General features: G+C 43.9%; 1 protein-coding gene across 4 annotated transcripts in view; it reads left to right on the top strand.

Annotated features, from left to right (window-relative positions):
* Positions 1-24,825, top strand: part of TENT4A (terminal nucleotidyltransferase 4A) — a 36,840-nt gene that overhangs the window by 6,285 nt on the left and 5,730 nt on the right. For all 4 annotated transcript variants that reach the window (XM_056520735.1, XM_056520733.1, XM_056520737.1 and 1 more), the window contains 9 exons: positions 2,211-2,334; positions 5,185-5,231; positions 11,519-11,639; positions 15,740-15,847; positions 15,931-16,059; positions 16,194-16,407; positions 16,808-16,934; positions 17,093-17,193; positions 23,329-23,468. In XM_056520735.1, the coding sequence (XP_056376710.1) occupies positions 2,211-2,334; positions 5,185-5,231; positions 11,519-11,639; positions 15,740-15,847; positions 15,931-16,059; positions 16,194-16,407; positions 16,808-16,934; positions 17,093-17,193; positions 23,329-23,468 (1,111 nt within the window). The remainder of the gene's footprint in view (positions 1-2,210; positions 2,335-5,184; positions 5,232-11,518; positions 11,640-15,739; positions 15,848-15,930; positions 16,060-16,193; positions 16,408-16,807; positions 16,935-17,092; positions 17,194-23,328; positions 23,469-24,825) is intronic.

The following is a 24,825-nucleotide window of genomic DNA, read 5'->3' as shown; positions in this document are numbered from 1 at the left end:
AGGAAAGGCAGGGGGAGAGAAGCGGGCAGCGACGGCCTCTCTCCCCCTGCCTTTCCTGGGGGTATATCGGGGTATACACGCGCACACATGCACCCTCATTTTTTCATGGATATTTGGGTAAAACTTTTTTTACCCAAATATCCTTGGTAAAATGAGGGTGCGTGTTATAGGCCGGTGCGTGGTATACCCCGATAAATACGGTATGTTGCTTATTGTAATAGAGAATATTGTGGTCTCCATTCTGGGAGCACCTGAGGGGGACCCCAGAGTCCTAAATTTCAGGAGCACATATATGAATTGGAGACTCATTGAGTCCAATCTTATTGACCCACAGGACTGGATCGTCCCACTCTTAACCTGTAGACACACATACAGACTCCTATGACTACAGTGGAGCCGTGTTTTTTAAATACATTTGTTCCTCACTTATATTATTTTGTTCACAATTATGTTACATTTTACAATTTGTTTGACACATGCAATATAGAGGACTTTTTATTAACCCCTCGGGGTTATTTTGTGGCATACAGAACTGTACCACACTGATGAGAGCCTGCTGGGGCCTGTGCTCTGCTCTTTTGCATTAGCTCAGTGCAGAGGGCAGGTGCAGACTCGCGTCCTAGTGAGGAATATTGAGGAGGCAGGGGAGCGCGGCGAGCTGGCTCCCCCATCTCTACTGCGCAGAGTCACAAAATAGAACTAGAAGTATGAAGATGTATAACAAATCTTTATCAATTCATGTAAGTGACCTGTCATTTTATCGCTATTCACCTGCTATAACCCAGTATATTGGGTTTAGTGCGGGAGAACAGCCTGATCATGCCTGAACAGATCACAAGCACTGATGTGAATATAGCCTTACTCGGTGCTTAGTTGAAGAAGCTTTTGGCAGCGATTAGTCTTTTTGGGTATGATGCTGCAAGGTTTATATTAGGGATGCACCGAAAGGGAAAATTTAGGCTGTGCTTGGCTGAAAACCGAAACTCACTTTTTTTTTTTTATAATTATTATTTTTTTTATATAGTTTTTGTAAAATTGTATTATCACAATTTTTTGTTAAATTAATTTGTGAATTTTAAGTAATCTGAAAAAACTCCATACTTATAATAATAAACTAAACATCACACCCTGTACATTAACCTGGCCCAGCAGCAAACATTACGTACTGGCCCTGCTTCAGATGTGCCAACCTGGAGATGTGGTGATCCTGCTGGTACTTGGCACCAACTGCGCTTCTGCTGGACTTGCCTAAGTTCCAAGCCACGCCCCTACTTTAACCCCTTAAGGGGACATCCCCTTTTGGGTTTTCCTCTTCGCATTCTAGGAGCCATAACTTTTTTTTCCCCTACGGACCCAAATGAGGGCTTGTATTTTCCGTGACCAATTGTACTTTGTAATGACCCCTTTCATTTGACCATAAAATGTACGGCGAAACCAAAAAGTATTTGTGGGAGAGGGGTGTCCAACCAACAGCATATGGCAGTTAAGTGTGAGAGGAGCTATGATTGGATGAGGCTGGACCCCCCCCCCCCCCCTCAGCACTCCAGGCTGCACTTTCTGTGTTTGGGCTTTGGTCCAAAGTCTCTTGAGCTTTTTTAAGCACAAATGAAACACAGAAAACTTATTTTTTTTAATTTTATTATAATCAAAGTGTATATTATAAATATTTATTTACCATAAGGAGTGCAATAGCAAAAATTAGTTTTAATAAGAATGGCCATTTATGCTTGATTTTTATATACACTTTTTATGTTTAGGCCTTGTGCTACCCAAAATTAAAGCCCCCTCCCCTCCACCATTCTGCATTTATAACCCCAATAGCAAAAATTTAGTTTTAATGAGTTACCCTTAAGAGTTTGACTGCATGGTCAGTATGTCACCCATTTTAGTAAGTACTGTGCTTTATTAAAAGTTGGACAACCCATTAAAATTTTGGTTATTTTATTATATTTTTTTAAGCTCCCCTTTAACAAGTTGTGTATTGAATTTGTACAAATTACAGTGAAACCTCTTCAAAAGACCACCATTTTGAAAAGACAACTCCTTATACAGATCAGGTTGTGAGACGTTATGAACACTGACTATTGTCTTTGGAGACTATCCCCATAGACTACTTCTGTTCAGTTTTAGATGGTCTTCTTAGAGAGGTATTACTGTAAGTTCAGTGTTAATAAGTTCCTAACACGAGCTGTTGCAATCTTATATTTCAGTCTGCATGAAGAAATTATAGATTTCTATGAATTCATGTCTCCACGCCTGGAAGAAGCTGCAATGAGAAGAGAAGTCGTCAAGAGAATTGAAACGATTATAAAAAACTTGTGGCCTTCAGCTGATGTAAGCATTACTCTGTACATTGTCTAGTATTAAATACTACTTGTAGAAGACTTGTGTATATACTGATCAGCCATAACATTAACCCTTTTAGGACAGAGCCATTTTGAGTTTTTTTCCTGCGCTTGTATTTTTGAGTCACCAGTTGTACTTTTTATTGTCATCACTCATTTTACCTCCAGATGTAGAGTGAAACAAACGAAAAAATTCTTTGTAGGGCAAAATTAAAGAAAAAACAATTTTGCAACTTTTGTTGCCTTCCATTTCTACCCAATGCACCTTTTGGTAACAATAACGCATTTTTATTCTGTAGGTCCATACCCAATTTATAGGTTTCATTTACTACTTTTAAAAATGTAAACTTTTTTTTATGAAAATAATCATGCTTAACCCCTTAAGGTTTTTCGTTTTTGCACTCTCGTTTTTTATTTTTCTCCCTCCTCGCCTTCTAAAAATCATAACTTTCAGTTTTCCACATACATATCCATATGAGGGTTCATTTTTTGAGCCACCGATCTTTATAATGATGTCAATCATTTCACCAGAAAATCTACAGCTAAACCAAAAAAGGGTAAAAATTGAAGAAAAAAGCTATTTTGTAACTTTTGAGGGTTTCAGCATCCAAACAACGCACTTTTTTTTTTTTTTGGGGTTAAAATAAAAGCTACGATTAAAATGATTCCCAACTTTTATATAGGTTTGATTTTTGTTTTTTCTTTTAAAAAATAACTTTGTACGTAAATTAGCATGTTTAAAATTGTCCTCTTCTGACCCTATAACTTATTTTTTTTTTTTTTTTTTTTATCTCTCCGTATACAGGGGATGTGTGAGGGTCCATTTTTTTTGCACTGATCTCTAGTTTTTAAATTTTTTGCACGAAAATTATGTTTAAAAATGTCCTCCTGACCCCTATAACTTTTCTTTTTTCCATATTCGGGGATGTATGAGGGCTCATTTTTTGCGCCGTGGTCTGTAGTTATCTGTACTATTTTGCTTTGATGGGACTTTTTGACCACTTTTTGTAACATTTTTTAGAATATACAAAGTGACCTAAAATACGCAATTTTGGATTTTAACCTTTTAAGGATGCCGGGCGTATGCATACGCCCTGCATGTGAGTCTTTAAGGATGTGGGGCGTATGCATACACCCGTGGGACTTCCGGTCCCCGCCGCTAGCCGGTTGGGGACCGGACCGAGATGCCTGCTGAAATCATTCAGCAGGCATCTCGGCACATCCTGAGACCCCCCCCCATGTCGGCGATCGCAGAAAATCGCATGTCAATTCAGACATACGATTTTCTGCTATTCCGGGCTGATCGGGTCTCTGGTGACCCGATCACCCGGAAAATAGGGATGATCGGAGCTGTCAATGACAGCCGTGATCATCCTGAGGGATAGGAGCGAGGTCGCAGTGCTGCGATCTCCTCCGATCCCCTGCCATTGGTCATTTTATGATGCCAACATAAAGTGGACATATTGTATTTGTGATTAAAAATAACATTTATTTGGAATATCCATTTTCCTTACAAGCAGAGAGCTTCAAAGTTAGAAAAATGCAAAATTTTCATGAAATTTTGGGATTTTTTCCCCAAAAAAGGATGCAAGTAACGCCGAAAATTTACCACCAAAATAAAGTAGAATATGTCACGAAAAAAACAATCTCAGAATCAGAATATTCGGTTAAAACGTTTTCGAGTTATTAATTCGTAAAGCGACGGTGGTCAGAATTGGGGAAAAAGGTCTGCATCCTTAAGGGGTTAATCAACATTTATATTTTTATAGTCCGGACATTTGTGCACATGTTGATACCACATGTTTATGTTTACATATTTTTTTATATGTAATTTTGAAAGGGGGGGGGGGGTGACTTAAACTTTTAATATGGAAGAGGTTAATTGTTGTTTTTTTTAAAAAAAATTTTACACTTATTAGTCCCCTTAGGGACATTGATCAGTGTGCTCTGTGCTCGATTGATATAGCCTGGTCCAGCCAGGCTATATCGATCACAGAGCTGGGACAGGAAGAGTGGTAAGCCCGCCACAGTGGCTAACCCCACCCCCAGACAGGAGCCCGCGCCATACACGGTTTGCCGTCTTAGGACAAGCTGGCTCATCCTTAGATGGCAACTAGAGAGGAGCGAACTTACAGTAAATTCGATTCGTCACAAACTTCTCGGCTCGGCGGTTGCTGACTTTTCCTGCATAAATTAGTTCAGCTTTCCGGTGCTCCGGTGGGCTGGAAAAGGTGGATACAGTCCTAGGAAAGAGTCTCCTAGGACTGTATCCACCTTTTCCAGCTCATGGGAGCACCTGAAAGCTGAACTAATTTATGCAGGAAAAGTCAGCAACGGCAGAGCCGAGAAGTTCGTGACAAATCGAATTTACTGTAAGTTCGCTCCTCTCTAATGGCAACCAGTTAATCAGGAAAAATCTACAGCACATTCCCTTTAAGGTTATGGCTAGAGATGAGCGAACTTACAGTAAATTTGATTCGTCACGAACTTCTCAGCTCGGCAGTTGATGACTTATCCTGCGTAAATTAATTCAGCCTTCAGGTGCTCCGGTGGGCTGGAAAAGGTGGATACATTCCTAGGAAAATCTCCTAGGACTGTATCCACCTTTTCCAGCCCACCGGAGCACCTGAAAGCTGAACTAATTTATGCAGGAAAAGTCATCAATTGCCGAGAAGTTCGTGACGAATCGAATTTACTGTAAGTTCGCTCATCTCTAGTTATGGCTGATCTGTTCTACAAAACTAAAATTCTTATAAAATTGCATATGTAATTTCATATATTTTTTCTGTTTTGCATAAATTTGCTTATCTCATTGTTCTTTTTTGCCTATATTTTTAAGGTTCAGATTTTTGGAAGCTTCAGTACTGGCCTTTATCTCCCTACAAGGTAAGCTGTTAGATGTGTGTAAAATCTGATGGGCGAGTCAGTTAAAATGGGTATTGCCATCTTACGGTTTGTCATATGCATAGGATATGCCATACATGTCTGATAGATACAGCTCATATGTCTTGGACCCACATTGTGATTCTACTGCACTATTTACAGTAGGGAACTTAAACAGCGGACGATCCACCATAGAAAAAAAATTCCGGATCCCAGGCTCTGCCAAAAGAATGAACATGCTCATTCTTTTGGCAGAATCCGCTCAGAAATGCATTGCCATCCATACAGATGGTACATCTGAGGGGTCCTGTTGCCTACCCAGAATTTCTCTGGTTGTAGATTCAATACTGTGAATGAGCCCTTGGAGATGTAAGTAGAGGACAACATTAAGTAGATGTCAGTAATGCATGATTGGAATTGTAGTCTACTACCTAAATGGGCTGCTGTTGAAGCCATACCTACTTTTCTTGTGCTAAAAAGGGGCATAATACAGCCGTGTATTTGAATCCTTGTTATGGCTGCATTTCCTGGAACACAGTTTTGATCAGAAGTGACAGCTGTCAATTTGCATCATCACAAATGTGATCAGGCCTGAATTGACAGCGCCAGTACAGATACAAAATTGTGACAGTGTTATGCCCATGTGAAATCGGCTTTAGAATGTAGGGCTAGTGTTAAAGCGGTTTGTGTGAAATGTCCCTTCAGTCACCTTTTCAAGTGTTTCATCTGATCCCCAGAACTTGCCTCTTCTAAGTTTTAGGCAATACGGGACCGCACAGGGCGGGGGGGGAGCTAGAATCGGGCGCTCCCGTATTCCTGCCGTATGTTGCCCGTATGTAATGTATTTCAATTAGCTGACTGGAGTTAAACGCTGACTCTGGTCAGCTCATTTTTGCCCCATATGCGGTCTACCTCCAGCTGTTAAACTATAAATCCCAGCATGCCCACACAGCAAACAGCTGTCTGGGCATGCTGGGAGTTGTAGTTTTGCAACATCTGGAGGGCTAGAGTTTAGAGACCACTGTATAGTGGTCTGACTGTAGCCCTCCAGATGTTGCTAGGCAACTCACCGGCCTCCGTAGGATCCAGGGAGCCAGCTGCATGACATCGCCGCCCGTCGATCCCCCGTCGCCCGCAGCCTCCGGATGGGTAAGTGGATCTTCTGCCGCTGGTCCCCGTCAGTTTCGCCGTTCTGCCCCACCTATTGTGGGTGGGCAGAATGGGGAAAACGAAAGTTAACCGCCCCCCCCCCCCCCCCCGACCTGCTATTGGTCAACGCGTCTTGAAGATCAATAGCAGGGATAGGAGGGGGGCACCCCTGCCACCTCACTCCTATCCCTTCAGGGAGACTGTGGGTGTCTTGGACAACCGCTATCCCCCTTATATTCCGGGTCACCATAGACCCGTATGACTCGTAATCGCCGCAAATTGCAGGTGTGAATTCACTTGCGATTTGCGCCGATTGCCGACAGGAGTCTGATGACCCCCCCCGGGCATTTGCGCGGGGTGCCTGCTGGTTGATATCATCGAAATTCCCACGGGCGTACAGTTTACGTCCTGGGTCCTTAAGTACCAGGGACCGAAGGCGTACCTGTACGCCCTGGGTCCCTATGTGGTTAAGGACCAGGCCAATTTGTCCAGGTATGTGGGGGCCTGGGAGAACATTTTATCCACTCAGAGATCTGGTCTCCTTCTGGAGTTCCGGTCTTTTCCTCCGGACAGATTCTTCCCACTGGGATAGTGAAAGATTCCCTGAAACAAGAGGCCATGATAACAAATACAATCTTTCTCAAACTCCTGGTTCCAGTCCCCCAGGGGGAGGAGATTCTATTCCCCTCTCTTCTTAGTATAAAAAAAAAAACACAACTGTTCATTCAGAGTAATAATAATAAATCTGAAAAAACGAAACCATTTCATGTCATACAAAAAATCAGGATGGAGTCCCTAAAATCCACCTATTTCCAAACTGCATGATGGCCTCTGTTGATTTAGGAGACTCCTACCATATTCCCATCCACAACTTTCATCAAAAGTTTTTAAGAGTGGCAGTGTTTATGGAAGGAGCACCAAGCCCTTCCCTTTGGGGTCTCTCAAGCCCCAAGGGTATTCACCAAAGTGATGGTGGCAGCTTTCATAAGAACCCTAAATATCCTGTTAGTTCCATATCTGGACGATTTACTGATTGTATCAGACTCTTCAGAAACCCTTCATTTGCATATTCAAGCAGTTTGCTCCATACTAAAAGATCTAGGTTGGAATCTGAACCTAAAGAAGTCAAATTTAACCCCTTCTAGGCAGTTTTTTATTTTCATTTTTTGGGGGGGGGGCATCCTTTTGGATTCAATGGCTCGGCTTTCTCTCCTGCCTCTAGCCAAACAGATCCTCATCAAGGAGTAGAAATTATATTCCAGTCTCACTTATGCACCCTCAGGGAAGAAATGTCAGTACTAGCTTTGATGACTTCTTGTATTGTAGCAGTGAAATGGGCTCAGTACAGATCCAGGATGTTACAGATATTCTTCAAAAGTGGGATGGCAATCCATTATCCCTAAACCAAAAATGTTCTTTCCTCAAAAGCAAGGGTCTCCTTGATATGGTGGATGAACCCAAACAACCTATCTCTAGGGGTGCCTTGGTTTTCCTTGTTGATAGTATAACTACAGAAGCCAGTCCTTGGGGTTGGGGGGCCTCCTGCGGCCAGCATCTCCTTCAAGGCAGATGGTCTCCTCTGATGCCGAAGTCTATATCAAATTACAAAGAGCTCTATGCAGTGTTCCAGGCAATATCTTTTCTTATTCCTCATATCCAAGGGAAGGATGTGCTGATATATTCAGTCAACACCACCACTGTAGCTTACTTAAACAAACAGGGGGGGGGAAGGATCAGACTCCCTGTTAAATCTCTCCTTCCAGATTTTTTTCCCTAGCAGAAACCAGGCTAGCATCTCTCTCTGTGGTTCTCCTAAGAGGGGAAGACAACAACGTGGCAGACTTCCTAAGCAGAATAGAGTTCATCTTCAACCTGAATGGTGTCTAAACAAGGATGTTTTTGCAATGATAGTGGAAAGGTTTGGAAAATCCTCTATAGATCTTTGCTTCCAGAAACAGGAAGATTCATACTTTCTATTCTCTCAACCCACTGGATTAGCTGACAGCAGTAGACTCCTTCTCTCAGGATTGGGGGGGAAAGGGGTATGCTTTCCAACCTCTTCGCCTTATTCCTCGGGTCTTGAAAAAGAGAAGACAGGACAGAGCCTTAGTCCTATTGATAGCACCCTTCTGGCCTTGAAGGCCCTGGTTTACCTTGCTAAGGACAGTAATCTCGCCTTCATAACAGCCTGGATGCTGAGAGGTTAATTCTTAAAGCTAGAGGCCTATCTGACAAAATAATAAACACCTTACTTGCAAGTAGGAAAGATGTAAGATCTGCCATATAACTAAGAACATGGAGAGCCTTCTTAAGAACAGTGGGACCTGCAGTCGATTCATTGGGAGATCCTAATATCCCTCAAATCCTTCATTTTCTCCAGTTAGGCCTAGATAAGAAGCTGAGTCCTAGTACCCTTAAAGTACAAATTTCAGCACTTAGTTCCTTTTTTAACTGCAAGGTAGCAGATAATATCTTAATTAAACATTTTATTTCTGGGGCTACAAGATTAAATCCTCTATCAAGACCCTCTGTTCCCCCTTGGGACTTGAATCTGGTGTAGATGTCTTATCAGGACCACCATTTGAACCTCGGGATTCTATCTCCAAGTTGCTCACCCTCAATATGTGCTTCCTCCTGGCAATAACGGCTAGGAGGGTAGGAAAATTGCAAGCGCTCTGCCTTTCCTCCTTATACCAAGATATTAGATGAGTGTTGATGAGAACGTGGTTTGCCGAAAGGAGTTTCATAAATCTCAGGAGATTATTCTTCCCTCTTTTTGCGATGAGCCGAGACATGAAGGTGAAGTCAAGTTCCATAACCTTGATGTCAGAAGATGCCTCCTGAAGTATCTGGACTCTACTAAGGACTTTTGTTATGCAGAAAATCTTAGTCCAATTAGTCAGCAGATGGATCAGGGCATCAATTACATTAGCCTATACTACTAAGAATCAGGATCAACCTTTCTTTTTTTTCAGCTGGCTCTACCAGAGCAGTGGCTTCTTCCTGGGCAGAGAAGGCTGAAGCCCCTTTGGACCAAATCTGTAGTGCAGCTACATGGTCCTCAAAACATACTTTTTGTTTAGAAACACTATAGGTTGCTTTCAAATCCTGTGTCTGATCTTTCCTTTTGAACGTAAGGTCCTTCATGTGGTAGTCCTGCCCCGATTGGTTACTATTCTAAGTCTCCAGGGGTGCTGTCATGAGTGATCAGGTAAAGAGAGATTACTTACCGGGTAATCTGTTTTTCATTAGCTCATGACACCACCCCTGGACCTCCCACTGCAGGACAGGAAACCTGGGAACATAAAAAGGGACACTCCTCTCCACACCTCAGCTCAAAGTAAAGTACTCCAAAGGAGCCAATAATCATGGAAATTATTTACATTTTTTTTTTGGGTTATTGGCTCCTTTTGGAGTACTTTACTTTGAACTGAGGTGTGGAGAGGCATGCCCCTTTTTATGTTTCCTATCCTGCCTAGGGAAGTCCTCTCCAGGGGTGCAGTCATGAGCTAATGATAACTTACCGGTAATCTATTTATCTTTTCTGCTTATCTTTTCTGCTACATACATCAATTAAGGGGGTGGGGGCAAGTCAGTTGGTGTGCCAGGTTGTCACTTGAGTAACTCTTATAGTAAAATCTGCTCCCCAGACTTATTGTAGGAGTCCCAGGCATCCTTATTACCTTTTGGTTGAACTTGTCTGAATGTTGTAAGTGTGGTGAGGCAGGGACTCGCATTTGTAACATGCCCTTTTGGAACCAGCCTTATATGGGCAGCAATATTTTTATAATTGAAGTCAGGAAGGTGGTAAAAAATAGAAAAAAAAAATAAAAAATATATATTAATTAATTATAATATATATATATATAAATAAATGCTAAGCTAAAAGTTTACTCTTCATATGACCGATCTATCACAGTGGTGTCCTGCCACTGAGTAGGCAGAACGGGTCTATAACTTCACTGATCTCAGAAGTGCTGTGCAGCAGAAGGGGAGCAAGAAATGGAAAATAGACCCGCTCTGCCCGATCAGTGGCAGGACACCTGTGACAGTTCGGCCATATAAAGAGTTTCTCAACTCTTTATTTTTTTTTTATAAATTTTTCTTAGCCTAGCAATTCTTGAGGGTAGTGGGTCTTTCTACGGTGGTTGTTTCCATAGCTGCCTGTTCAGGTCCCAGCAGTTTTCAGCATAGTACAGTAGGGATGTTCAGATACCATTTTCTTTAAGATGGAGTACGAGTACCGATACATTTTTTACTTTTAAACCATACCAATTACCAATACTTTTTGACTTTTCTGTCATGTGACAGGTTTTAAAAAAAAAAAATTTAGAAGCCTTTTTTATATTAAATACAATTTTTTTTTCGTGTAACTTTATTTATTTATTTATTTTTTAAGTCCCCATAGGGTACGATTACATGCAATCTGTAGATTGCATACATGCATACACTGATCAATGATGTGCCATAGCATAGCATTGATCAGGGTTATCGGCGCTCCTTTTCTACTGCCTGCCATGGCTAGAAGCAGTAAAGGAGTGACGATTGGACGGCACGGTAAGGGACCTCCGGCCGTCCTCACAGCTGATGGGGACACTGCGATTTCACCGTGGTGATCCCGATGAGCATCCCTGAGCTAACCGGCAGTTACCTTCAGGACTTTTAGACGCCGTAATCAACTGATTGCAGCGTCTAAAAGAATACTGGACATCACCATGATTGGTGATATTTGGCATTCGCCACAGGTCCTGGCTATGACGCGTGCGCTCAGCTGCTGGGCGCGCTGCATAGTTTGGCACCTCCGTGGAACCTGCTGGAAGGGATCTCACACGCAAGTATCGGATTAGGTATCGTGCATGAATACTTGTACTCATGCAAATGTCCATATGTCTAGATACCAGTATCGGGATATCCCTAGTTCACAGCAGTTCTTATGAGCCTTCCAGGCACCCCTTCAGGAAGTAACTTTTGCCAGGGTGACTGTAAGCAATCAAAATGTATTTTGCTACTTTAACTGATGTATCCTCGTGCATGTTATCACATCTATGCTAAATAGATCAATGAGGAGTTAGATTTTTTTTGTCAAGTGTTCTGTCTGGCTTTTACCATAATGTAATTTAATAAATTCTTGTTTGTTTTAGTGACATAGATCTTGTAGTGTTTGGAACGTGGGATCACCCTCCATTGCAACTACTGGAACAGGCGTTAAGGAAACATCAAGTAGCTGAGCCAGATTCAATTAAAGTACTGGACAAGGCAACGGTATGTGGTAGTTCACACTATCAAAGATGAATGCGTATGGCTGGAATGGTCCTCATGGTGTAGTTACCACAACTCTAGTTTATGGAAAATCTTTTATATAGGACAAGATGAACACGTTTGACTTTTTAATAGTGTAAAGGGAATAGTTTTTAGTGTGTGTATACATAATACATGGCATGGACAAAGTAACAAACTAAGGTATTCAGATGCTAATTTTTGACATTGCTTGTTTCTAGTGAACTTTGCCAGGTCACTAGATGTATGTGTACACAGCCCAACAAGCTTTGACACAGCAGAGATGTGGAAATTCTATCACCTGCCATTTGGGACATGTAGTTCTGGGCACCGGGCAGGTAAATTCTTTAGGCATTTAGCACTGCTTTGGCAAGAATAGCCAGGGAACCTGTAAGTAAGGAAACTGTCCCAAGAGCACCCAGGGGATGAGGGCGCCGCTTGGGGATCCAGGAATCCTGGTCCCAGATGCCCCAACGAGCGCTGCTTTAACCCCTTGCCCCAGAATGCTGTCTTTATACAGCAGCGGCACAGCAGGGGTATGAAGCGAGCTCAGGAGCTAGCTGGCTTTATACCCACTTGGTCCCGGCTACCATCAGCAGCTGGCACCAATGGCAAATGTCAGCCATTGCTGATCCGGGTGATGTCCATCATCAAAGCTGATTGCGGTGTCAAAGTGCCAAAAATCTAGTCCTGGTAAAACCGCAACATCTGAAAAAGCTGTAAGGACAGAGGGAAGTCTCTTACCTGCTTCCCTGTCGTCTGATCGACGTTCCTATGCTGCAGCCAGCCACTGCATGCTGTAGCAATGCAGTACCGATAACACTGATGGAAGAACTTTGTTCAGTGTATGCAATCTAAAGATTGCAAGTAATGGTCCCCTCTGGACTAAACTATTGTAAAGTGTTTTTAAAAAGTGAATAAATATGAATAAGCCCCTTCCCTAATAAAAGTTATCACCCCCCCACTTCCCATTTTTTATGTGAACAAAAATAAAAATAAACATGTGGTATCGCTGCATGTGTAAATGTCTGAACTATTAAAATATAACGTTAATTAAATCACTGTCAATAGTGTAAACATAAAAATATACCAAATTAAGGAGTTGCATATTTTTGGTCCCTACATATACCAGAAAGAAATGTTTAAAAGCAATCCAAAAGTCTCATCAAAACAAAACGGTACCAATAAAAACTACAGATTACAGCACTAAAAAATGAGCCCTCTTACATGCCCGTATACGGAAAAATAAGTTATGATGGTCAGAAGAGAACAATTTTAGGCATACTCCTTATCGCACAAAGTTTTATATAGGGTTTTGTTTTACAACTTAAAAAAATATATACGTTGGGTATCATTGTAATTGTATGGCCCTACAGAATAAAGGTAATGTGTCATTTGTACCAAGAAGTGTGGTGCATGGAAATGGAAGTACCCAAAAGTTGCTAAATAGAATTTTTTTTTCAAATTCTCCCCACAAATATATATTTATATATTTTTTTTTTTTATCACTGTAGAGTTAATGGTAAAATGATTGTCCTTAAAGTACAATTGTTGGCGCAAAAAAACCAAGCCCTCATATGGGTCTGTAGGTGGAAAATTGAAAGCTTTATGGTTTTTATAAGGTGAGGAAAAATTAAACCTCATTTTGTCAGGACAAGTGTGTTTTTTTTTTTCTTTTGTTTAACCCCTTAAGGACGCAGGACGTAAATGTATGTCCTGGTGAGGTGGTACTTAACGCACCAGGACGTACATTTACGTCCTAAGCATAACTGCGGGCATCGGAGCGATGCCCGTGTCATGCGCGGCTGATCCCGGCTGCTGATCGCAGCCAGGGACAGCGTCGGCAATGGCCGACGCCCGCGATCTCGCGGGCGTCCGCCATTAACCCCTCAGGTGCCGGGATCAATACAGATCCCGGCATCTGCGGGAGTTCGCGATTTAAATGAACGATCGGATCGCCTGCAGCGCTGCTGCGGGGATCCGATCATTCATAACGCTGCACGGAGGTCCCCTCTCCTTCCTCCGTGCGGCTCCCGGCGTCTCCTGCTCTGGTCTGTGATCGAGCAGACCAGAGCAGGAGATGACCGATAATACTGATCTGTTCTATGTCCTATACATAGAACAGATCAGTATTAGCAATCATGGTATTGCTATGAATAGTCCCCTATGGGGACTATTCAAGTGTAAAAAAAAATGTAAAAGTAAAAGTAAAAAAAAGTGAAAAATCCCCTCCCCCAATAAAAAAGTAAAACGTCCGTTTTTCCTATTTTACCCCCAAAAAGCGTAAAAACCATTTTTTATAGACATATTTGGTATCGCAGCGTGCGTAAATGTCCGAACTATTAAAATAAAATGTTAATGATCCCGTACGGTGAACGGCGTGAACGAAAAAAAATAGTCCAAAATTCCTACTTTTTTAATACATTTTATTTAAAAAAAAATTATAAAAAGTGTATTAAAAGTTTTTTATATGCAAATGTGGTATCAAAAAAAAGTACAGATCATGGCGCAAAAAATGAGCCCCCATACCGCCACTTATACGGAAAAATAAAAAAGTTAGAGGTCATCAAAATAAAGGGATTATAAACATACTAATTTGGTTAAAAAGTTTGTGATTTTTTTTAAGCGCAACAATAATATAAAAGTATATAATAATGGGTATCATTTTAATCGTATTGACCCTAAGAATAAAGAACACACGTCATTTTTACCATAAATTGTACGGCGTGAAAACAAAACCTTCCAAAATTAGCAAAATTGCGTTTTTCGTTTTAATTTCCCCACAAAAATAGTGTTTTTTGGTTGTGCCATACATTTTATGATATGAGTGATGTCATTACAAAGGACAACTGGTCACGCAAAAAACAAGCCCTCATACTAGTCTGTGGATGAAAATATAAAAGAGTTATGATTTTTAGAAGGCGAGGAGGAAAAAATGAAAACGTAAAAATTAAATTGGCTGAGTCCTTAAGGCCAAAATGGGCTGAGTCCTTAAGGGGTTAAAGGGGTATTCCAGGAAAACTTTTTTTTATATATATCAACTGGCTCCAGAAAGTTAAACAGATTTGTAAATTACTTCTATTAAAAAATCTTAATCCTTTCAGTACTTATGAGCTTCTGAAGTTAAGGTTGTTTTCTGTCTAAATCCCCTCTGACACTTTTCTCGGGAAACGCCCAGTTTAGAAGAGGTTTGCTATGGGGATTTGCTTCTAAACTGGGCGTTTCCCGAGACAGGTGTCATCAGAGAGGATTTAGACAGAAAAGAACATCCTTAACTTCAGAAGCTCATAAGTACTGAAAGGATTAAGATTTTTTAATAGAAGTAATTTACAAATCTGTTTAACTTTCTGGAGCCAGTTGATATATAAAAAAAATTATTTTTTTATTTTTCCTGGAATACCCCTTTAATTTCTATACCCCTGCCCATTTTTCATACGTTTATAAAGGTCCTGCACCTTTTCTGGTCTTTGGTTTGTTGCCTTTTCCATAGATCTGCATAGGAAATAATGCTGTTTTGTGGAAATTACAGTAATCCTAGCTGTCTTGCATAAATGAATAACAAAACTAAGTAATGTGAAAATACTGTAAAGTGAGGAATCATTGTGTATGAAAAGAGAATAATTCACATATTAAGGTGATCATAGGTTATCTTATGGATTGCTCTACAGCTTCTGCAGAATATTATGGCGTTCTATTACAGAAGACTTCTGCCATAAACCTATTGGGGGAGATTTATCAAAACCTAAGCAGAGGAAAAGTTGCCCATAGCAACCAATCAGATTGCATCTTTTGTTTTTAAAAAGGCCTTTGTAAAATAAAAGAAGCAATCAGTGGTTGCTATGAGCAACTGGTCAACCTTTCCTGACAGGTTTTGATAAATCTCCCCCATGGAGTTTTCATTCTCAAGTCTTTTGAGCAGCAGAGACATTATTGCAGATGCATTTACCTTGCAGTGGGTAATGTAGTATTACATGAAGGCTCTTTAGATAAATGCCAGTCAATGAGGAGCGCACGGCTTTCTGTCGCATTTACCGCTTGCCTGTCCTAACTATGTTCACTATTTGTGTGTCTCTCCCCTATTTTAGGTGCCAATAATTAAACTTACAGACCGGGAGACAGAGGTCAAAGTAGATATCAGTTTTAATGTAAGAACTGGTGTAAAAGCAGCTCAGTTCATCAAGGACTGTATGAAGGTAACATTATTGTATATCTAGAAGCATCAGTTTATTTACCTGTAGCTTGAACGAGCTGGTCACTTTTATTCCCTTTATTTTAGGAATACTCTTTACTTCCATACCTGATTTTAGTATTGAAACAGTTTCTCCTTCAAAGGGATTTGAATGAAGTTTTTACTGGTGGCATTAGCTCTTACAGCCTCATTTTAATGGCAATAAGTTTCTTACAGGTAAGGCTATATATGTGTGTGTTTTTGTATGAGATGGATGTTTTCTTGGGATTCTGTTGCATTAGAAAAAATATTTACTGTTTTGTACTTTTTATTGCTATATTATTTACTAAAATAATAATTATTTTTTTTAGTTGCATCCTAGAATTGATGCTAAAAGGGCAAATGAGAATCTTGGCATGCTTCTGATTGAGTTCTTCGAATTGTACGGAAGAAATTTTAATTACTTGAAAACCGGTATTAGAATTAGAAATGGAGGCGCTTACATTGCAAAGGAAGAAATCATGAAAGCAATGGCAAATGGATATAGGCCATCTATGCTATGCATTGAGGATCCTTTGTTACCTGGTAAGTGTATTAGCACAGATATTACCACAAGTCTCTGACGTGTTTGGAAAATTATTTTCCAAGAAGATGCATTGACGTGGCACATAATGTCAGTACAGATTGTACCCAGGAACTGCATCTTCTAGATTTAAAAAAATAAAATAAAATATTCTGGCTTTAGCTCAATATAACCTATAGCTTCTTCTGTTGAACCCAACTGCAAGTGCCTCTTGTCAACTTGTAAGCATGTCAACGTCTATTCAAATTTTGTTCAAAATATATTGTTCTGTGCAGACACTATGGTACAGTAGTGTTGTGCTTACACTTTAACAGTGTTATCTATGGTAACTTAAATATGGCTCATTATTGAATAAATATTAAATATTGCACTTTTAAAACATACGTATTCTAATGTTAACAGAAAACGATGTTGGAAGAAGTTCATACGGGGCTGTTCAGGTCCAGCAAGCATTTGATTATGCTTACCTTGTGCTAAGTCATACTGTGTCACCACTTGCAAGATCCTACCCGAATAGGGACACTGAAAGGTACTCAAATATGTAAAATGTATACTATGTATTATTTTAACACCCTGGCTTATAATTCTGAAGTGTTTGTAACTTCTTATCCATCTTTGTCATGTAGAACATTGAGCTGAATATGGTAGAACTTCAAGTATATTCTAATACAAGTCAATTTGTTTTAGCATACTGGGCAGGATTATAAAGATCACTCAAGAAGTAATTAACTACAGGGAGTGGATCAAGCAAAAATGGCAAAGCAAGATAGAGTCTTCAGTCATCTGCGGTAAGTGTACAGTGGAACATGGGTTTAAATTGACTAAACTTTTATCCAGAATTGTAATTTATGCTTCAGATCCTGTATTCCTCTTAGTACTGGAAGAAATGCTGTTTTAAGGGAGAATGCATGTGTAATTTGAATGGGAAGAAAACCTTTTAAAGAAATTTTTTTTTAACACGTACCGTAAAATCTTTCTCGAAGGATCCATTGGGGGACACAGACCGTGGGTGTATCTTGCTGTCTCTAGGAGGTGTGACACTATGGTAATAAAAAGTCTGCTCCTCCCAGCAGGATACACCCGCCCTCAGGCCCTGAGCCAGTCAGTTTAAGTCCCAGAGCAATAGGATGAGACCAATAGGTCAAGGGAAAAAAAAAAAAACTGTCCGAGAACCAGAAGAAGAAACATAACTGAACACTCCCTCGGACAGAGAACCAAAGGAAAAACCCAAAAAAGGCAGGAGCTGTGTCCCCCCAATGGATCCTTCGAAAAAGAGATCTTACGGTAAGTGTTAAAAAAAATCTCCTTTTCTCTATCGGCTCCATTGGGGGACACAGACTGTGGGACGTACCAAAGCCGTCCCTTGGGTGGGCAGATAAGTAATCAGACAGACGGCCGATCCACTGCCGCCTGCAACACTTTACGCCCCAGACCAGCATCAGCCGATGCGAAAGTATGAACCCGGTAAAACCTCGAGAGTGTGCAAAGACAACCAGGTAGCCGCCTTGCTAATCTGCAAGGCCGAGGCTCTATTCTGGAGAGCCCAGGATGCCCCAACAGAACATGTGGAATGAGCCACCATCCAGAAAGGAGGAATCTTCCCCTTACAGCGATAGGCTTCCGAAATGGCGGGCCGAATCCACCTAGAAATGGTGGCCTTGGAAGCAGGTTGTCCCTTGCGACGACCTTCCGTAAGGACGAAAAAGGAATCACACTGACGAAACGAAGAAGTGATGGAGAGGTAAGACCGAACAGCCCGAACTACGTCCAGCTTGTGTAGGAAGCGCTCCCTAGGATGAGAAGGAGCCAGACAAAAGGACGGGAGGACAATGTCCTCATTGAGATGAAAAGCAGAGACCACCTTAGGTAAAAAGGAAGGGTCTGGCCTTGTCCTGGTGGATCACCAGAAACAGAGAACGGCAGGAAAGAGCTGCCAATTCAGACACCCTCCAGATGGAGGTGATAGCCACAAGAAACGCCACTTTCCAAGAAAGGAGGCGGAGAGACGCCTCTCTAAGGGGCTCAAAGGGTGCACCCTGGAGGGCACTCAGAACCAAATTAAAGTCCCAAGGAGGAGAGGGTGACCGATAAGGAGGATCAGCGTGCGCCACTCCTTGTAGGAAGGTCCGGACATGAGGATTAGAAGCCAGGGGCAGTAAGGGCCGAAACCTGACCTTTAAGAGAACTGAGAGACAACCTCAGATCCAACCCCGACTGCAAAAAGGAGAGAAGCCTTGAGCATGGTGCGAATGACTTGGGAAGAGAACCCGCAGGCCCTCAAAACCGCGTTCTCAACCGCCACCCAGTCAAATGCAGCGACTGTAAATTAGGGTGGCAAAGAGGACCCTGAGAGAAGATCTGGGCGGAGCGGAAGGCGCAGAGGAGCGTCGTCCAGGAGCCTGACTACGTCGGCGTACCACGACCTTCGGGGCTAATCTGGGGCTACCAGAATGGCGGGGACGTCCTCTGCCTTGAGTTTCCTCAGCACCCTGGGAAGGAGTGGAAGAGGAGGAAACGGATAAGGTAGGGCGAACCCCGCCCAAGGATTCACTAGGGAGTCTACGGCCAAAGCCTGAGGGTCCCGGGACTTTGACACAAATGGAAGGATTTTCCGATTGTGCCAGGACGCTCCAGAGGTCGCAGAGCTGCGTGAAGACCTCCGGATGAAGAGACCACTCGTCAGGGGAGGACCGACTGAGGAAGTCCTCTTCCCAGTTGAGCACTCCCGGAATGTGGATCGCCGAAATGGCCGGAACCTTGCCCAGGAGAGAATTTTGGTCACCTCGGCCATGGCTGCCGAGCTGCGAGTGCCGCCCTGTCGATTTATGTACGCCGTGGCGTTGTCCGACTGAACGCGGACAGGACGGGACTGAAGACGGGGCTCCCAAAGAAGACAGAAAAGAATCGCCCGTAATTCCAATATGTTTATCGGAAGAAGGGACTCCTGGGGAGACCAGAGTCTCTGAACACGCCGCCCTAGCCCGACAGGCTGGCATCCGTCGTAACAACCTGCCAGTGAAGGGGAAGAAACCACCGCCCTTGGAGAAGGGGGGAGCGGAGCCACCAGAGCAGGGACTGACAGGCCCTGAGAGGGAGAACAATCGAGGGACAGAGGAGACTTGTCCCATCAAGAGAGAATCGCCAGTTGGAGGGGGCGGTAATGAAACTGGGTAAAGGGTATGGCCTCCATAGTTGCCACCATCCGACCCAGTACTTCCATAAAAGTGCGGATGGATACTGATACCCGAGTCCGCAGGGAGCGGACCCCCTCCCGGAGCGCCAGCCACTTGTCTGGCGGAAAACAAATTCGGGCAGAGGCCGTGTCGAATCGAAGCCCCAGAAAGGTTAGAGACTGGGTAGGCCGGAGGACTGACTTGTCCCGGTTGATCAGCCACCCGAAGCGTGTCAGTGTGGAGAGTGACGTCCAGATTCTCCAGAGTCTGGTCTCTGGTTGGAGCCTTGATGAGAAGGTCGTCCAGATAGGGCATCACCAAGATCCCCTTCGACCGTAACAGGCCCATCACTGGCGCAAGGATCTTTGTAAAGACCCGAGGGGCCGTGGCTAGACCGAAGGGGAGGGCAACAAATTGAAAATGCCCCTCCGGAACCTCAAAACGGAGGTACCGATGATGGCCCGGAAATATTGGCACATGGAGGTAGGCATCTTTGATGTCCACCGATGAAAGGAACTCCCCCTGTTCCAGGGACGCCATCACCAAGCGAAGAGATTCCATCCGGAAGTGGCGGATGAGAAGATGACGGTTGAGACGCTTGAGGTCTAGGATTGGTCGTACAGAACCGTCCTTCTTGGGGACCACGAAGATTTGAATAGAAACCCCGAAAACTTTCCCCTGGAGGGACGGGGACGATCACCCCCTGGAGAAGCAGAGACTGGAGAGCCGTACGGAATTGCTTCGCCAGAGGAGGAGACCGTGTGGCCTGGGATCGAAAAAAGCTATCCCTCGGAAGGGAGGCGAATTCGATTCGGTAACCGTTGGACACCACGTCCCTGACCCAAGAGTCCTGAATGTGTGAGGTCCAGATGTCTCGGAAAAACAAGACTACCTCCCACCCGCAAAGAAACCGCGGGTGGTGGCCTCACTTCATGCAGAAGTGGGTTTGCGGTTGCCCGATTTGGGTGCAAAACGGCCAGAGCAGTTGGAAGTCCGACTTCCAAGAAGGGCGTGCTCGGAACAAGGGAGCCTTCTTGTCCTGCGAGGGCGCCTGTCCGGACCCCTTATTGGGGCCAGAGGTCCGAAAGGACCGAAAGGAAAAGGACTTCCTTTGGGAAGTAGGGCGGGCCTTATTTTGAGGTAACAAGGAACTCTTACCTCCCGTTGCCTCAGAGATAATCTCATCAAGGCGTTTGCCAAAAAAAAGACGGCCGCCTGTAAAGGGAAGCTCCGTGAGAGACCTTTTGGAAGTGGCATCCGCATTCCAAGCTTTTAGCCACGTAGAGCGGCGGAGGGCTGCTAGGTGACCCACAGCAAAGGCAGAACGAGCTGACTGCATGGACGCTGCGCATAGAAAGTCCCCAGCCTTGGTGCATCTGAGAGCCAAAGCAGATAGGTCCTCTGTGGATGATCCCGCTAAGATATCCTGATGGAGCTGTTGGCACCACTCCGACAGGGCCTTGGAGACCCGTGTCGAGGTGAAGATGGGAAGAAGAGAAGAGCCAGCTGCTTCAGAAGTGCACTTCGCTAAAGATTCCACCTTCTTGTCCGCGGGATCCTTGAAGGTAGCGGCATCTGCCAGAGGCAGTGTAGTCTCCTTAGAGATCCGGGAGATTGGTGGATCCACTGAGGGAGGGGAAGCCACCTTAGCGACAAAGTCCTTGTCAAATGGATAACGCTCTTGAATTGTCTTGACTCCCGGGAATCTATTGTCTGGATGTTTCCATGCGGATTCCAGAATGTCGTCAAAGACAGCGTGAGAGCTGAACCTTTGAGGTGCTGGCTTAGTACGATGAAAGGATACTCCTGGATTGACATCCGAAGATCCTGGGTCCTCCAAGTGAAAGGGGTCTTATGGCTGTCACCAATGAGTTCTCTGGGTCAGATGGCGGTTCGGAAGCCTCGTCCACTAGTTCACCAGGGGAATGTGAGTGAGTAGAGGCAGGCCTGGAGGGGGGCGATCCAGACCGGGTACGCGGCTCTGGCATGGCAGAGCGGCGACTCAGAGTACGTCCTTTGGAAGGGTGACGTTTGTGCCCAGATGATAGGGGGGGGGCGGGACCCGCGAGGGGAACACAAGTCTATTCGAAGACTCAATGGAAGAGTCCGACGAGGCACCCCTAGCATGCTTGTGAGACCGTGAAGTACGAGGAGACTAAGAGCGGGCCCTCTGAGGTCCTGCGCCGGGAAGACCCCTTCAAGGCGGACACCATTTCCCGGGAGGCCAAAGCCACCGAACGGGAGACTTGGGTCAGGGAAGAAACCCAAGCCGGAGGGGCTGCTGAACCCACCGGGACCGAAGGGGCACCAGGGGGTCTGGGGGAGCAGGCAGAGCAAGCAGGCTCAACGGAGCCAGGCATCTTGGTATGACAGTGCTTACAGGTATAGTAAGTCACTGAACTCCCAGGTTTCTGATTAGAGGGAGGAACAGCCCTGGGTACGCACATAATGGGGTTAAAAAGAAGACAGGCACTTTCTCACCCAGATCTGTGTCCCCTGTAAGCTGCATGGAGAACTAGCTCCGTGCAGCCAGAGAGACCGAACAAGCCAGCCAATAGGGAGGGAGGGGCGTGCCTGGAACAAGGCACCCAGAAACAGACTCCTACCCAAGAAAATCTCACCCACAGCGCTGATAGGATGCTGCTTCGTGCCTCAGAGCGCCCAGCCCAGTGGGCAGAGCCCCAGACGGCCGAAGAACTGTCATGGCGCCCGCTCCTTGACTCGAGCGCACCTGCCTAGCTGTATATGCGCTCGTGGGAACAGAGCGGGCGGCCAGAACGCCGGCAGCGGCTGCTGGTGAAAGTAAGCCGGCGCAGAAGCGCCCGGCTCGTAACAGCGCCGTGGCTTACAGCCGCGAATAAGGTGCAAGCATAAGAAGGAAGCCGGCACTGAAAGCGCCCGACCCAAAGCAGCGCCACGGCTGACAGCCACATAGAAGGCGCTGAGTAGTGCACACACACACACACACACACACACACACACACACACATACACATACACATTCATACATTAAAGAGCTTTATACCACACACACATATTAGAGCTTTATACCACATAAAAATATGCCCCCTCATGTCGCTGCTCCCCCAGCATAAGTGCAGCCCCTGAAAATCAAGCCCCATACACTGAAAGTGGGCCAAAGCAGGGGGTCTCCAGAGGTTGCGAGTCCATACCTATGGAAAAAGGGGAAAGTACTTACCTAATGAGTCTTCAGTGGAGTCTTCAGTCAGCTTTGTTGTCCCTGCATCACGCCTGGCTGCTATGCGCGAGCGAGGCGAGCAGAGAAAAAAGGGGGACCCGGACCCATGAGGTACCACCCAGACGCTTACCGGCGAGAGGGGGTTAACAGCGCATATACGCAATGTCTGTGCCCCCTTACTCGCAATGGGGAAACAGTGAACCGCAGTTCCTGAGCCCCCACCTGAAAACTGAAAAGAAAGGGAATAAAAAACGAACACGTCCCTATACTAGGAAAATAAAATAAACAGAAGACCTGGACTGGAGAATCCAGCCCTTGTCCACCTCCTTCAGACACTAAGCTTAAACTGACTAGCTCAGGGCCTGAAGGCGGGTATATCCTGCTGGGAGGAGCTGACTTTTTTCATTACCATAGTGTCACACCTCTTAGAGACAGCAAGATACACCCATGGTCTGTGTCCCCCAATGGAGCCGATAGAGAAATTGTTTTTGTTCCAGATTGTCATTTGTTCTTGAAGTTGTTAGTAAAACAAGATAATTTCATGTTTGCAGACGTTGAGAAAGAACCACAGTCCCCTTGCCCAGATGGGAGTATGAAGTCTTCTCTTGACCAGAGTGTTTCTTCCTGTAGTCCTCAGCATTTGTCTTCTGAACCATGTTCCTCTTCATCATCTCTGTCAGGCAGTGATATTGTAAGTCTTTACTGTTGATGAATTTGGTATAACTGTAGAATTAGCTCTGCCTTTAATGCTGCTGTACAAAGATGCTTTTATTCAGAGTAGGCCGCAAGTGTCTGAACTCTGGGGTTCCACTGTTAAGGCTTGCACCACTGCCTAGAACAGGGTTTGATGTTTTTAATGACATTTTCAATGCATTCAAAGTCTACAGAGCCTTTTAACTCTTCACATTTTGTTGCCTTGTGTGAAAATAACTTTCCCCATCAGTCTGTACCCTATAATAATGTGAAAACTAAAGTTTATATTTGTAAATATATTAAAAAGGAAAAACTAAAATTATACTTGGACTTAAATATTCAGAGATTATTGGACATGATTTGGAAAGACACACCCCTGTCTATATAGCACATCTCACAGCTGGCAATGCATATCTAAGAAAAAACAAGCCACGAGGTGGAAAGAACTGCCTGTAGAGCCTACAAGATTGTGTAGAGGCACATATCTGTAGAATGGTACAAAAAAAAAGCACATTGACCTCTATACTTAAATGGAAATTTGGAACAACCAGGACTCTTTCTAGAACTGGCCACTTCAAAGTAATAATCAGGAGAAAAGGGACTTGGTAAGATGACAAAGAACCCAATGGTCATTGTGGTTGGGCTCAAATGATCCTGTGTTCAAATGAGAAATGCAGATAACGTTGGAAAATAACTTTGATTTGAGGCACCTGATTCACACCTGCAATGCTGTAGATAGCACATACATATGAGATTCCATGGTTGACATTGGTTCAAAATTAGAGCTGAATGTAACGGTGGTGCAAGGAAACAGTAGACTGAAAATGCAAATAAAGAGAGCTGAGTCCTGCAACTCAACGCTAAATCCTAAATCCGCATAGTGGGGCTGCCGTGGATAACGGGGATGGTGCGGGAAGCTCAGAGGCTACAAACCAGTAGGTTTCGTGCAGGTGCAGCCCGGAAGAAGTGCACATGCACAAAACCTACCGGTTTGTAGCCTCTCAGCTTCTCGCACCGCCCGGTTATCCATGGCGGCGCAATACGCGGATTTAGCGGTGAGTTGCAGGACTCTGCTCTCCTTTAATTGCAAATGAGAGCAATGCCCATTGATGACTGCAGCCCTTCACCATTCTGGGTTTTATGACAGAGTTCAGAGTGGTCAGAAAGAAGCCTTTCTTCAGTAAGACACATGAAAGCCACCTGGAGTTTGCAAAAACACCTAAAAGACTACCAGGCTTTTAGAATGTAGTCAAAGTTAAAGGGGTTTTCCAGTGGAAAACTATTTATTTTAAATCAACTGGCATCGGAAAGTTAAACAAATTTGTAAATTACTTCTAGTAAAAAAAAAAAAAACG

The sequence above is a fragment of the Hyla sarda genome, chromosome 5 (assembly GCF_029499605.1).
Source record: "Hyla sarda isolate aHylSar1 chromosome 5, aHylSar1.hap1, whole genome shotgun sequence".
In the NCBI taxonomy this organism is placed as follows: Eukaryota; Metazoa; Chordata; class Amphibia; order Anura; family Hylidae; genus Hyla; species Hyla sarda.
The sequence above is the reverse complement of the archived record's forward strand: the minus strand, read 5'-3'. Positions and strand labels throughout refer to the sequence as shown.